The 14,241-nt window shown below is 41.7% G+C and overlaps 2 protein-coding genes across 2 annotated transcripts in view; one reads left to right on the forward strand and one right to left on the reverse strand.

The window, feature by feature from the left end:
• REL (REL proto-oncogene, NF-kB subunit) overlaps positions 1-4,010 on the forward strand; it is a 32,461-nt gene extending 28,451 nt beyond the window's left edge. Inside the window, exons 8-10 of the mRNA XM_055816676.1 lie at positions 325-393; positions 503-574; positions 1,226-4,010. Coding sequence (XP_055672651.1) covers positions 325-393; positions 503-574; positions 1,226-2,001 — 917 coding nt within the window. The 3' untranslated portion in view covers positions 2,002-4,010. The remainder of the gene's footprint in view (positions 1-324; positions 394-502; positions 575-1,225) is intronic.
• PUS10 (pseudouridine synthase 10) overlaps positions 3,810-14,241 on the reverse strand; it is a 36,712-nt gene continuing 26,280 nt past the window's right edge. Inside the window, exons 11-18 of the mRNA XM_055816677.1 lie at positions 13,845-13,970; positions 12,023-12,079; positions 11,010-11,086; positions 10,862-10,917; positions 10,622-10,739; positions 9,293-9,435; positions 8,535-8,634; positions 3,810-6,952 (exon numbers count right to left, since the gene is read on the reverse strand). Coding sequence (XP_055672652.1) covers positions 6,914-6,952; positions 8,535-8,634; positions 9,293-9,435; positions 10,622-10,739; positions 10,862-10,917; positions 11,010-11,086; positions 12,023-12,079; positions 13,845-13,970 — 716 coding nt within the window. The 3' untranslated portion in view covers positions 3,810-6,913. The remainder of the gene's footprint in view (positions 6,953-8,534; positions 8,635-9,292; positions 9,436-10,621; positions 10,740-10,861; positions 10,918-11,009; positions 11,087-12,022; positions 12,080-13,844; positions 13,971-14,241) is intronic.

The following is a 14,241-nucleotide window of genomic DNA, read 5'->3' on the forward strand; positions in this document are numbered from 1 at the left end:
AAGCCACTATCAGCGCAGAACTTGTGTTGATAATGAACAGTAGCTTAATTAGTAAAAATTCTACAACACTACTTCTATCAAGTGGACTTTTCGCTTTTTAGAAGTTAACACTAGTCAGTTTGTTCCCTCTTTCAATGAGAGTATCAAGAATCACAGTTAATAATGCTGTCTTGGTTTGTTAGTGCTGTCATGTCTGAAATATTTTTCTTTAAATATATCTCACTACAATTAGGTGCCACTAGTATAAGTTTTAGAAAGTTCCTTTACTACTAATTACATCAAAGAGAAATGTCAAACTTTTCCCTTCCGCTCCTTTCTCTGTAGATCCATATGGCAACAAAGCAAAAAGGCAAAGATCAACGTTGGCTTGGCAAAAGCTCATACAGGACTGTGGTAAGGAAGTTATTTGTCTTTTTCTTGTTTGAGTGAACTTCCATTTAGATGGAGTTATTTTATGTAAGAGCAAACATTCAGTGTAGGCTCATGCTTTCCTCCACCGCAGGATCGAACGCGACAGAGAGGCCCAAAGTAGCTCCGTTCCCTGCTGTCACCGAAGGGAAGCTGATTAAGAAAGGTAGGTTTTCACTTGCAATCCAACGGTGGTTTGAAAGAAATCGTGTCCGATTGCTGTGGGGAAGGGCTGGAGCTTTCTCAGGGGGGCACTGCAGTGCCCAGGGCAGCGGTGGCACCCGTCTCTTCCTTTCCCTCCTCCAGATGCTTCTCAAAGCCTCAGCCCCACTGGAGCTTCCCCTTTGCACAGGAGAGGGCTACACCTTCTTCATCTCGAGGCGTTGCTAGCTTTCAGCCTTAATTTAGATAACTACCAATGCTTCTCCGTGTTCAGCTACTCAGCCCTTCAAACGCACACTCGGCTGCTGGCCTTCCTTCTGCTTTGCCTGAGATGCTAATGCTCTCCTGAGTGTTTCTTCTGTAAGATATACCAGTATTTTTGACTATCTGAGCTAAAACCATCAGTTCTTTACTTAAACGTAGCTGTCGCCTTCAGTGTTTGCCATGGAGGGGTGAGGGGGATGCATAGCTGCCTTGCTGCCTTCCAGAAATCTGGGGTCCACCCTGGAGAGCAGCGAGACAAGTAGGAATGTGCAAATGCACATACAGTCTTACTAAGATAGCATTGGTTTTGCTTTGCCTTTTACTTTTTTGCAATTTAAAACAAACTACAAAAAACAGCATTAAAATGCAGTCACGTCTTTCCTTTCCCTAGAGCCAAACATGTTTTCATCCACACTGATGATGCCAGGGTTAGGCACCCTGGCCCACGCGAATCAGATCTACCCTGTTTGCAACCAGATTCCCCCCCCGCCGGCGCAGGTGGGGCCAGGGAAGCAAGACACGCTGTCCGCGTGCTGGCAGCAGCTGTACAGCACCCCCCCTGCAGCCGGCGGCCTGCTCGGTGCGCACCCGCAGAACAGCTTTGGGGTGGAGGTGCCTCAGTCTGCCGTCCAGGGCGGCAGCGCGCTCCCAGCTTTCCACGACAGCTCTCTGAACTGGCCCGACGAGAAGGATGCGGGCTTCTACCGGAATTTCAGCAGCACAAACGGGATGGGAGCAGTGGCGGTGTCGACGGCAGACATGCAGAGCGTTGCCAGTAACAGCATCGTGCAGCAGGTGCATCCCACCACCATCTCCGCAGCCAGCATTGCGAACATGGAGACCGACGACATGACCTGCACTAGTCTAAACTTTGAAAAGTATAATCCAGTGTTAAACACGAGCAGTCACAGGCAGCAGCTCCAGCAGGTGCCTGCCCCTTGCCCGTCCGTAGCCGCGCCCAGCAGCGCGCCTTTTAACGCGCAGTCTAACTTAGCTGACCCGGCAGTTTACAGTTTTATAGACCAAGAGGTTTTAAGCGAACCAAGACTATCCGCCAACCCGATGCCGAACCATCAGAATAGCATTGCAGATAACCAGTACTATGACACCGACGGTGTCCACGCTGATGAGCTCTATCAGTCTTTCCCATTCGATAGCATACTGTAAAACTATAACCATTGAGCCAGCAGTGCCGGGCTGGAAGCGGGTGCGTAGAGCTTTTCAGATGGCTAGCTGTGTGATGAAGAGGAGTAACTCACCCTTCTGGAGTCCCTGCTTTCTCTTTCAGAATATTGCTATGCAAGTTTCATGATGTAACTTAAGGTTATCTATTGCAGCCCAAAGACTGGTGCCCATAAAGGAGAGAGGTGGGAGTAGGGTTTGGGGTTCTGTACCTTGTACTTTTACACTGTTGGAAAAGGGAACTGTTAACACTTAAATCTTGCTTACCTTTGGGGACTGTAAAAGCTGGCATCTTCAGAAGGGTTAAAATTTCAAATGCTTCACAGGGTTAAAACTGTTTGGAAAATAACTATTTTTGCTATGGAAATTAACTTTAAATTTTGATAGGACAGAAATTGGGGGGAAAAAACCCCCTGCACATGGGCACTCTAGTTCAGACTCGCTAATATTGTTAAAGTTTTACTCAACTTACTTGAAAAGTTTAGGTTTCTTACCCTCTTTCGTATAAAATAGTCTTCTCCTAAAACAAGATCATGCATTGATTTTTCATGTTTTCACCACACTCCATTTGCTTTGAAGGCAAATTTACTCTAAAATTTTTTTAATGACTATGTCATTGTTAGATATATTTTAAAAGACCGGAAGGTTTGAGTTTTTAAATAGTCCAGCTCTGTGGTAAATGAATTACTGCACAGAAGAATGAGCAGAAAGTAAGGACTTCTCTGCACTTCATCCAAAGTGCACTATTTTAAATGACAAACCCCTGTTGCTTTAGGAATGGAGCACACTGTTATTTCTCTGGAAGTTGGGTGTGTGTGTGTGTGTGTGTGTGTAGCTGTGATGTGTATGTTATTTTGAACTGCAGAAATACGTTGAGCCATAGTACCTAGCTACTCTTTCCTCAGGTATCCTGGCAGTTTCCTGCTATGCAAGTGACTGCTCAAAAGGTGGCTCAGATCCTGCCTCCCCACCACCCCTTCACACGAGAGCTTTGGGGCAAAGCCAAAGGCAGTCTTAGTGTAGCCTCATCTAGATGCACTCTGTTATAACTTAAGGCCATTTCAGTCAGTACTAATTAAACACACTCCTCTATACTCTGTATCAGAAGCCAGAACTTCCTCCCTTCCCCTTGATTCCCAGTCTTTATTCTTAGCCTGAGTTGCGAGATGTTCAGTGACAGCTTGTGTGGATGTAACTGGCTAGGTAAGACACTCTACTCTGCCTTATAGGGCTGTGCTATTTTATTATTTTAAGAAGCAACACAGCAAGAAATATATGAGTATTTCTTAAGTTATACAGCTGTTTTATATGGCAAATAAGGCTTAAGAATCTAATTGTTTTACTGTTTGGCAACATAAAACTGCTGTGGAAAGAAGAAACAAAAAAAGCATACTGATGTATTAAAAAAAAAAACAAAACAAAAACCAAACAAACAAAAAACACACCCCCAAATCAAAAAAAGCCACTTGAGATGCCTTGTTGTGCACCAGGCAGAAAGGACCTCCACAACCCCCTCCGTGGTGTACAGGAAAGCAATGACTCCTTACCTGCACTCACTCGTTGCGTTCAAAGCAGTAAGGTGCTGCTGCTGGAACGCATTGCACCGAGGATGCAGGACTGATGGAATATGCTCCTTAGACAACATGTAGAACATACAAAGTTTGGAAAACTGCTTCCCCTAACTCCAGGTACACAACGCAGTGAATTGACTTGCTGTGTTATAAAGCAAGTTTTCCTCACTTCTGCATAGCTCCTCTGCAGTCTTAAGTAACAAAGACCAAAGAAATACAAAGAAAGCTTGAAATGTGTTGTTTATTCAGTTCTTTTTTTGAAGTTCTCAAATTTAAGTATATTAAATGTAAACATTTTACTCACTTCGTAGAAAGCTCCTTATAGTACAGTTGGTTTTTACTGTATAATTAAATATTTACAAAGTTCTGTTTTCCTTTGTAAACAAGTTGGTTTGGTAATTAAAAAACTGGTTATACGAAGTACTCCGCTTCCACAACCTTCTCAGATTCATGACATCTCTCAGCGCAGGAAAGCGAGAGAAAGGGGAGATGGTAGGTTCTGGGTTGCGTATCCTGGGGGCTTTTTAGAGTATTTTCTGCTCACAGTAACTGATGGCCACTACAAAACCCAAAGCGATGTGTGCAGTAAAGGTTCATCTACACTCGGCCATCGTTTGTGGCAGAGCAACTGACTTTTCAGGGGGGCAGGACGGACCGATGCTTCCGTGCTTGGCTAGAGCTGTGCTACTGCCACAACTTTTCCAGGAGCAGCTAAGCCGACGCAAATAAAATGTAGGGGGGCATTACAGGCCAGCAGTTGTTTGGAGGAATACAATGGCTTTGAGTCCTTCCAGAGCAAAGGAGGATGCTGCTAAGGAACACTGGACCTCATTTTTTAGCGTTTTTCACATAACGTGCTAGAAAATACCTACTTCTTTCACACATGCCCAACAAACCAGATTAAATCTTACTCTCACAAAACATCCTGTTTGAGTACTCACAAGCAGGTATTGTACTTATAAATAAGATGAAGGCCAAAGTACAACATTAATATTATTGCTGCAATATTCGTTCCAGATTACAAATGTTCAAAGTGTTTATACCTTGTATTAGAAGCTGCAGACTTTAAACAAAGTTCGAAGTAACAGATTACATCTCTCAATTTCAGATTTTCACATGATCACTGAACAATATCTAAAGACCATAGAGATGTTTGCATCATTAGTCCTGTCCCCCTGCATTTTGATACTTAACATTTATCACCAAAAAAAACCCAAAAAAAGAAAATGGGAATTTTTGGTGGACCTCTCTACGTTGCATAGAGAACAGATTACACTTGGAACATTTAGCATAATCTTTAGAGTCTTGTTGATCTGCACTTTGATTCTTACCATGATCTCCACTGTCACCATGATAACGTACAGCACAGCAAGAGCTGCAGATGGGTGCACCTTCAGTGTCCTTGCACTGTGGCAGGAGCCCTTTTTATTTCTAGCTTGATTTCCTTCTTGGAACATCTCTCCTCATGGCTGGTGTGCCCATGGTGCAGTGCTGTCTACACTTCCCCCCCCCCCCCCCCCCATAGTTTATGGAATTTATAGATCATATTTTAGCTCACTTTGAGTTTCAAGAAATCACATAGATGTGAGACTGAAATTCTCGTTTGTTTTCCATCATTCATGACACTTCCTTTCTGGGTACAGATGATTATCTGAGACAACTACTCCTGGAATATGTTGCTCATAACAGCTTTTAGATTAAAAACAAAAAAAAAAATACTGCTGTCTGAATCATGTTCCTATTATTTTTGTGATAGAAAAACAGGATCTTCTGAACTACTACCATACTTACGTTACAGTGGACTAGGAAAACAACAAAGTTTTGACAGCCCATGACAGGCAGAGTATATAATATTCAGACTAATTTTTCAAGATTTTTGGGGTTTTAGTTTTCAGGAGCTCCTTGAAAATGTATTTATTAATACCTTTTTGAACCTTCAGCTAAAGTTACCATGCAGCTGTAGTATTACGAGGTCCTGGCACCACTGAACTGAAGGTAAGATACCTCAGTGACTCTCCCTGTCCCCAAACAGTGGTTTGTCTTGGCAAATATTACTCTCTTTCTTTCTGAAACGTTAATTATTTAAAAGCCCTTAAGTTGCAATCTTAAGTTTTTGCCAATAGTTAACTCTCTTCTGTGCTTCAGGTAAGCAGAAGCATTTTCCAAATCGATTAACTTCATACAGGCGTAAGTGGCTTTTCCTAAAGACATAGGTGGTGCTTTGTATGAAAACATTTAAAATAAGCAAAGAAAAAAACCTCAGCTCTTCCCTATTCCAGGGAAGTTCCTAAGCAATGTTCAACTCTTCTGGGCATCCATCCAAGGCAAGGTACTAGAAAAAATGTATTACACTATTAAATCAAAGCTTTCTATCTCTTGTCTTGGTCTCTCAATACTAACATTCCTTGGTATATTTATATTTGCCTGCACTTTGAGGTTCTTGGTATTCCTGGTTTTCTTTTTTATTTCCATCGTGCACCACTGCCAGGAGTTCCCAATCTTTTTATATAAGGCGACTCAACTGGGGAAATCCTGTGCCTGAAGAGGATTGTAACCCGGCCAGAGAGCTGCTGAGGCCTCAAGTACCTCAGCTGTTGTTTCTAGGAAGCACTGCTCATGTTTTTAAATGAGAAAAACCTCAGTTTTAAGTGCAGAGTTTTCCCCTGCAAACTGTTTCTTCCCTTTGATTCACTTTTGGAAAAAAAATTTGCCCATCTCCAAAACTGACGCTGACCAAAAAGCAGTCCTGCGCAGGGAGCGGAGCGCTGCCTCGGCCAGGCACTCTCCTGCTGGCTTCAGGGTGAGGTCCCTGACTTGCGAATTCCTGCATGCGCGGCGCTCTGAATCAAGTTGGGACTGGGTTTCGGGTAACTCGGTGCTACCTGCACCCAGGCAAGGAAAGCTGTAGCATCCAATAAAAAAGAGTTCGAAAAAAACCCAAACCTGGCTTGAGGGAGGGTTATTTTTAACTAAACATTTGAAAGTACTGCAGAATGTATATTTGATGTACTTGTGCATTACACCATTTGCATGTTACATCATTTGTCTTTTCCTTAATTGCTTTTTAAAAAGACTTATTATCAATACATTAGCTTACCAAAATCTTTCTATGCACAGAAGAAATTAAAATAAGGCCAGAAGACTGAATGAACACTACCTGTTCCAGAGCGTTTAAGGTTGATACAAAGTTAACAATATCCTTTGGCAGATCAACATGATCCAAATGTTGGACAGAAATACTTTGCAACCAAGCTGTACCACTGCACGGTGTTCAGGAACCAGCTGCTGACAGCGGAGCCGCTTCTTCCTTGTCCCAACTTGAAAAGTTAATCATCCAGGGTTGGAGGCCAGTCAACGTCAACAGACTAGAAGAGCGGGGAGGAGCGGGGGGGAAGGCAAAATTAGCAGACTTGGTATTTTACATACATAAGGAGATTTGGTAGCAGAACTCTACTCTTGTCAGCTATAGGGTAATAGTGGGAAGAAACCGAGTAAATAAAGGACGCTAAGATAAAGAGACATGTGACAAGACAAGCAGGAGCCAGTGGCATGGAACAGCCACCTTCTGGTGGCTCCATCTGTGTCTGGAGAGAGCTCTCTGGGAGCTGGGCTTGCTTCATAAAGCAGAATCGCAACCTCCTTGTACTACTACTTTCCAGCATCATTTGATATTGGGCTGCATTTACAAGTGTCCAGAACTGTTAAGTAGAAATATGAACCATCTTCATCTACCCATCCTGCAGGTGGGCCGTTATGATGTGAAAACAAACAAGCACGGGAATATTCAGGTATTGAGCAGTGCACGCAAGGCTCGAGTAGAAAACCACCGCCTGTCCCCAAATCTGCTTCCTGAGGGACAAACCACGCCTGACACTTTAGTAGAAGCAGGCATGATAATTACTGCAACTTGAATTGTATCTTTCTTCCCTGGCCTCCCTGAGGCTGCATCTCCAGTTCCCTTTGGGCATGAACTTGTTGCTCACCCTCTTCCAAAGGCAGCACACCCTACACTGCCACAGCTATCGCCATTTGCAATCACAACACAGGGATCGCCACACAACACGTTAAATGCCTTGGCTTCAAGACTGCCTACATTAATCATACCTACTCCTTGGCTAATCTACAACTTCATCAAAGGATTAGGCTCTTAGGCTGATCTAAAATGCGTTATTAGCAAGATGACTAATCATTTTCAAGTCCCTAGACGTCTTTCATAGCTATGTCCGATAACTGTAGTGACACCTATCCGTACAAGAGCGATGCTTATCAGCCCGAGCCCCAAGCCAGGCTTCTTGCTTTCAGAACTGAGGTGCCCTCTGCGAGCTCTCTTTCTGTATTGTCCTACTAAAGAGATAAAAAAAAAATAAATGCAAGGCTGTTCTGCAAAAGTTAACATGTGGGCAGCTTTCCAGAAATACATGAGAACAAGCATGCTGATCACTGGCTACTTGAAATGAAAACGCATGTTTTAAATGGATCTTGCCAAACCACTAGGTTGGATATTAAATCTGTATCTCTACCTACAGTCTTTTTAACCACAACAAATTTTGGTTTTACATCTAGACTCCAGCAAGTGAACAGACACAATTTCTTGCTGTGTATGAACCAGCGTTGAAAGAGGACGTAACATCTCTCCTACTTTTCATCTGACCCTGTTTTGAAAAGAAATTACGTGGTACATGTAACATTGCTAAGGTCTGTTCCAGCAGGCGCTAATCACGTCATCAATTCATGGTACGTCCTCCCATCCCTCCCCGACCAGAATTCAGCAGAGGAAGCCTGCCACATGTGGCAGTGTGGTACAAACCACTGTTTTTGCATTAACACTAATTTTTCTATTAACTGTGGTAAGGAATGTTGATTCAGTTAGAGCAATTCTACTGAAAGCATCTCACAAATGCACCTACCTTACTAATTTCCAGGAAAGATAAATAGCAAACAACTTACTTCCACATCCAACTCCAGAATGTCAGCGGTTCTGTTCAGTAGGGAGCCAATATTGGGCTTTGTTCTTCCAAAGTCTCCATGCACAAATTCTTTAATGTAGCTAGAAATACTGGCTAAGGAAAGGTGTGTTTTACCGTGAAGAAATCAAAGGGGAAAAAAAGAAAGAACAAAAAAAGGGTATGGGGAAAAACACCCAAAGCAAAAATAGCGTCTTTTTCTACTAAGCCAATTTGCTGCAAATGTCCTGTTAAGCCCATACCCATCTTTAAAAGGCTTCCTAATTCTTGGCTTCTGACTCTAATGCCCAAAACTGCACTATTGACCTGTATCTTCTGTTTTATTCCAAAGTGCATGGAGACTTTATGGCAAAACTGTTAACTTGTAAGTAGCAGCAATCTCCAGTCTGCATTGCAGTGCATTAAGTATTGCAGAAAAGCTTATTTTCTAAGGTGAAAAGTTTTCAGTTAAATTAGGAAAAGCTTAAGCATATCTTTAAATACTTTTTTATAGTTATCACATACTTTAAAACTATCAGAGCGGTCATCACAAAAACACGCACACGGACATTCATTTTTTGAATGAAAGCCTGAATGTGAAATTCTGACATAAAAGCGAACATTATGCAGCCGCTTAGGACTGCTGAAGAGCAGGCAGTGAGAAACACTGCAGCAATAAAAGCAGGAAACTTCACATTACCCGAATCACTCTAATCAGCAAGCTGTTTCCTAAATGCATTGTGCAACAGCATCTAAGGTTACGTTCCTGCTTGAGTCTTCAGATGCAGGCGAAAATGATGCTCGTCTATGTACTCAGATTTCATGGTGTGGATGATCCGACACCTTACAGCTAGAGGCCTCCTGTGAAGAACCCGGAGAGGTGTCTTCTGGTCAAGTTTTAATTCCTGTTACAAGAGGTTACAAAATAAACAAGGAAGATAGTGTGCAACATACTGCGCAGACTGTAAGAGTCATATGTATTGTTAACCAATCACATCTTTTTTTATACTGTTTTATGGTAGTTGAGTAATCTCCTTCAGGCAAGGCTAATTTTTTCCATGTTTATCAAAGGAGAAAAGGACAGCCATCTCAAAGGCTAAGCGAGAAGGCCTCATATGAACACAAACTAATGGAATCACAGATACAGAAGAATAACCTTGAAATCTCCATAGTCCTTTGCTGGAATGGCTCCAGCATGTAGAAGCTCACTGAGAGCCTCAGGGCAATAATAAAAAAAAGAAAAAAAAAAAAAAAAACCCACACAAAACGCTTTGTCTAAACTACAGCCAACCCCCCTAGAAATAAAAGTGAGGAAAAAAACCCCTGAAATGAGATTAGATCTAGTAACAGTCTTTTAAAAAGTTCATTTCCCCACCCCCTTTCCCAAATGAGATGCGGCAGTTTGAAAGGCAACTTTTCAGGAAGTGAGTGGGCATGCTAAAAAGCCCAGCTTCACAACAGTTGTCTCCCTGAACCGTCACCGCTTGAGCCCTTGCTCTGAGAATGCTTTCATGGCCAAGGCCCATAGGAAATGGTGCAACGCAACAAAAACCGAACATGCTTTTCCATCAGCAGTACCTCCCTGACCGGTATTTGGAGAAAGTTCTTGTTAACACAGCATTCTTGTAACACTGAGCACTTTGTAAGGCCTCTTTGCATTATTTTCCATAGATATTTCAAGTTCCTAATGGCTGCAGCTGTGGAAGAATGGCTTTAGAGCTTGCAGAACAAAAGACCTTCTCCGCTCCTTTCACTTCTGCAAAGCTATCCAAGGTGGTGCAGCGGCCAGACTTCCTCCTCTCCCATTTGCTACTTTTTATTATTTGGTTTACTGGAAGGTCAACGTTATACAATGATTTGTTGTCTTGGCTAACAGCCAGCTAGCTATATTGCTAGGATGACAATGGTGAAGTAAGGAAGGGGTGAGAAAGGGGAAGGGAGGTATGAAAGTCCCCACAGCCAGAGAAACCCTGATGAAAACCCCCCAGACACAGAGAAAGAGGTATGTCCACGGGTGGTGCATGTATATTAACTCTCCCCTAGGGTACCAGGACGGGCACTATATAAACTAGCAATAAGACCTACAGATACCTTGATATCATCCAGCAATGCAATATCTTCTTTCTGTATGGCTTTGTCTGTCCATATTAAGGCACTATAGGTCTTTGTCTTTTCCTCTTCACCTTCCTTCATACGACCAATTGCCTCTCTAAACAAAAGAAATTAATTACATAACATAAGCATAATTATATAACGCTGTAAGCAAGAATGCTTGCAAAACTCCCAAAGCATCCGCTTTCAAATCCCTTGCCAGTGACGACAAATACTGACCTGGTGACAAGCTGTAAATCTCGAACCTGTATTTTGTCTGAAGAATTATTAATTGTCTGTGATATTTAAAAAAGAATCAGTTAGCAAAACTGCTCAGTTAGAGAAGAAACACATGCTTTATGAGTTCCGTGAGGTGCAAATGATTTACCTGCTGAAGTCTCTTCATTTCCTCAGCAGTAAAATGTATTCTACGAGGATTCACAAGCTCAATTGCAAAGGGCCTTCCTAGCAACATGCACAGTCATAAAACATAAAAACATGTTGTTCTAAATTAACGTTTGAATTTATGCAGTAAGGTTGGAAGGTGTGAAGATTGTCTGCTGTTATGCAAACAGGGATAGGACTTGTGGGTTTAGGGATGTAGCATCAGATGGAAGGAAAGAAACAAGGGACTTTTTTGGCTACTAAACCCCAGTATCAGCAATAAGTGCAAATTATGACTTCCCAGAAGACATCTTGTACAAGTCTGTGCTAATTAAAAAATAAAATAAGAAAAAAAGTTAATTAGCTTATTTTCTGTCACCTACAGCAATGCCCAGGTGCAAGATGATGTTAAATCCCGCTCCCTCAGCTAAACATCTGTTGCAATAGCTGCACTTTCTGTGCTCAGGGCCAGGGATGATCCCCAGTATAAGCGATGCCAAGAACCACACTACAAATCAGACAGCGACTGAAACGCATCATTGTTAATGTTTACTTTTTCTTTCTGCTCCTCATTTGGCTATAGAAGCTTCAGTATATTGGAAAGCAACTGACTTTTATAAAGGACCCAAGCTCAAAAAGAAAATAAGGCTTCCCCACTCCCCAGCGACAGTGAGGCAAAGTAGAAGGACCCAACAGAAAACAAGATAGGAATCAGTCTGATATAAATGGCTTAAAAACAGGAAGTGAGTAAAATAAAATAAAATAACAAGCTATGCATTTCCACGCATCTGTGCAGCCAAGGACACTGACAAAAGGGCTCCTTTCAGCTGGTTTTATGAAACTGTTCAGTCTTTGCAAATAAATACATAAATATCACTACAATGTTTCCGAGATACAGTTTCAAAGCATGCCTAGTCCACACTTACGCACTTAGCATTAAGCAAGATCTATCAGGGTAGCTTCAGTTAACCATTTGGTTTGTTTTCTATGTTTCACAAGGGATATTCCAAGTCTTACCACTGCCTAATGTTCTCACATCCACATCTTCTCTTCCAGAGGAAGAAAAATTAAAGCCTATAACAGAATTGAACAAGGCAGGTAAGATTTTATTTCACATTTTTAATACTCTCTACAGCTTTTAAAAGGTGAACGATTTTCTTCTAAACTTGTTTGCAAATCTACTTCAAAGAGCTATCTTTATAAAATGAAGCCTGTACTTCAGGAACACATCTGGGAGTGATTGTTTGTTGTGTTAGATACACAAGTTCCTTGAAAGGCACTCCTAGTTCCTTAGCCTGAACGAGGCTGCTACAAACCTGAAAATGTCCAGAAAAAAAGCAATACCATCCTAAAGGAATTCCACTTACTAATTAATTTTTTCCGTTTCTTATCCAGATAATTCAAGTTTATGACTAAAATCAAACCAAGTCATCTTCCTCCAAAATAGAACTTTTTATCCTAAATACACTCAATGGTTTTTTTTAAGATACCAGAAAAATTTCTGCTAGTCACACACATCTGGACAAAAGAGGAAGAAAATTCAAGTCCAAACTGAAAAGTAACCTCTGTGTCTACGGTTTTTTTCCCATTTTTGAAGCTACAAAAATGTACTATTGGGTATTTAGTTTCCTTTGTTATTCCCCTTCCACCTTCACGCTTTGCCTGAAGGAGGATAGGGGACCAAACCCTGCATCAGAGGTAACTTTGCAGCTCTGTTCCAAAGGGTCTCTGAAAACAACGATGGTTTCAAACTTTTTTGCTCCACAGGGAACATACGAAACGCATAAAGATTTCCTTGGGTTTTATTATGTCCCATTTCTCTGGTGATATTATGGCAACTACAAAACCATGAGAAAATTATTCCATGGTCATGAAGGTCTATTTCGGTAATGCTAGAAGAATTTTCTTGGTTGGTAATGCTCCAGACCCTTAATCATCTCCACAGCCCTTTGCTGAATTTGCTTTGGTATCTCCATGTCTTTCTCGTACTGGGGAGCCCAGAACTGGATCCAATACTCTAGATGTGTTTCCCCAGTGCTAAGTAAAAGGCAAGGATCGCCTGCCGTGACCTATACTGGCAATAGTCTTTCTATTCATTTATATCTCTTGTCAACATTACTGCACAAGCACTTCTGGTAGCTACCTGTGGTAATTCTGCAAGCTGAATTCCGGTGTCACATAGCACCTGGCCTGAAGACACAGTTTGAGGATTTTCCTAGTGTTCAGACTAACACATCATTCGCTGGGAGGAGGGCAGAGAGGAGAGGAAAGCAGCTGTTTTTTCCAAACTAATATTTAATGCAATTTTTCCTTGGGCCTTCTAGGTCTCTAATTCCATGTCTAGTTGATGACAAATGATAGGCAGTGATTATTTCATCTGGATAATCCCTGGATAAGCATTTAGCTTGTGGAACTTTATGCACTGAAGAAAATAAATTAATCAAGGTAAGAAACATGAAGGGGTTGAAGGCTAGGCAGATATTACGGAACGCTGATGGCAAGAACCTTCTCATTACAAGTAATTTTATGAATTACCAACCAATAACAAGTATGGCTAGGCAAAAATACTACCATCTAAAACCATAATATCTGCATCATCTGATCAACTGAGAAGATATTTTAGTAGGATAAAAGACACTGCATAAAACAAAGCACTCATCTAATTACTCGCAGATCACAGCTAAAAAAAATGTACAAGCGTTGACTTGGAAGGATACGAGAGGGATAAAGAAACTTTTTTTTTTCCATTACACTCTTGTATTAAGTGAGTAGGTACTAAGAAAAAACATTCTAGTAATCATGAAAAATACATGCGGCAGAAGATCTCCTAGATACTTACTATCTGCTTTGAATTCTGCCATTAGATGCTCTGAAATCAGTTCTTCCACTGAAGATTCCAGCTTCCGCTCCCCATCAATAATCCAGGGAGTCTGAGGTAAATTCCTTGAATATTTGTTGTATCTTCCTGTATAAAACAACGATGTTACCTGTAAACATTCTAAAGCAATGGAGAAAAGCTCCAGTATGCACAATGCATTTAACTGTCACCAGAGCCTTGTGAAAATAAATTTACAGGCTTAAACTTGTTTTACAGCAAGAGCATTACAGCACCAGGACGAAACGCATGCTGCAGCACCTCGGAGAGCCGCAGCACCCGAGATGGCCACCTCAAAGGTAGACTTGGAGAGCCTGTTGATGCAGCCATACCTTCAGGTGTAACCACAGAAACAAAACTG

This window comes from Falco peregrinus, chromosome 11 (genome assembly GCF_023634155.1).
Source record: "Falco peregrinus isolate bFalPer1 chromosome 11, bFalPer1.pri, whole genome shotgun sequence".
NCBI classification, from domain to species: Eukaryota; Metazoa; Chordata; class Aves; order Falconiformes; family Falconidae; genus Falco; species Falco peregrinus.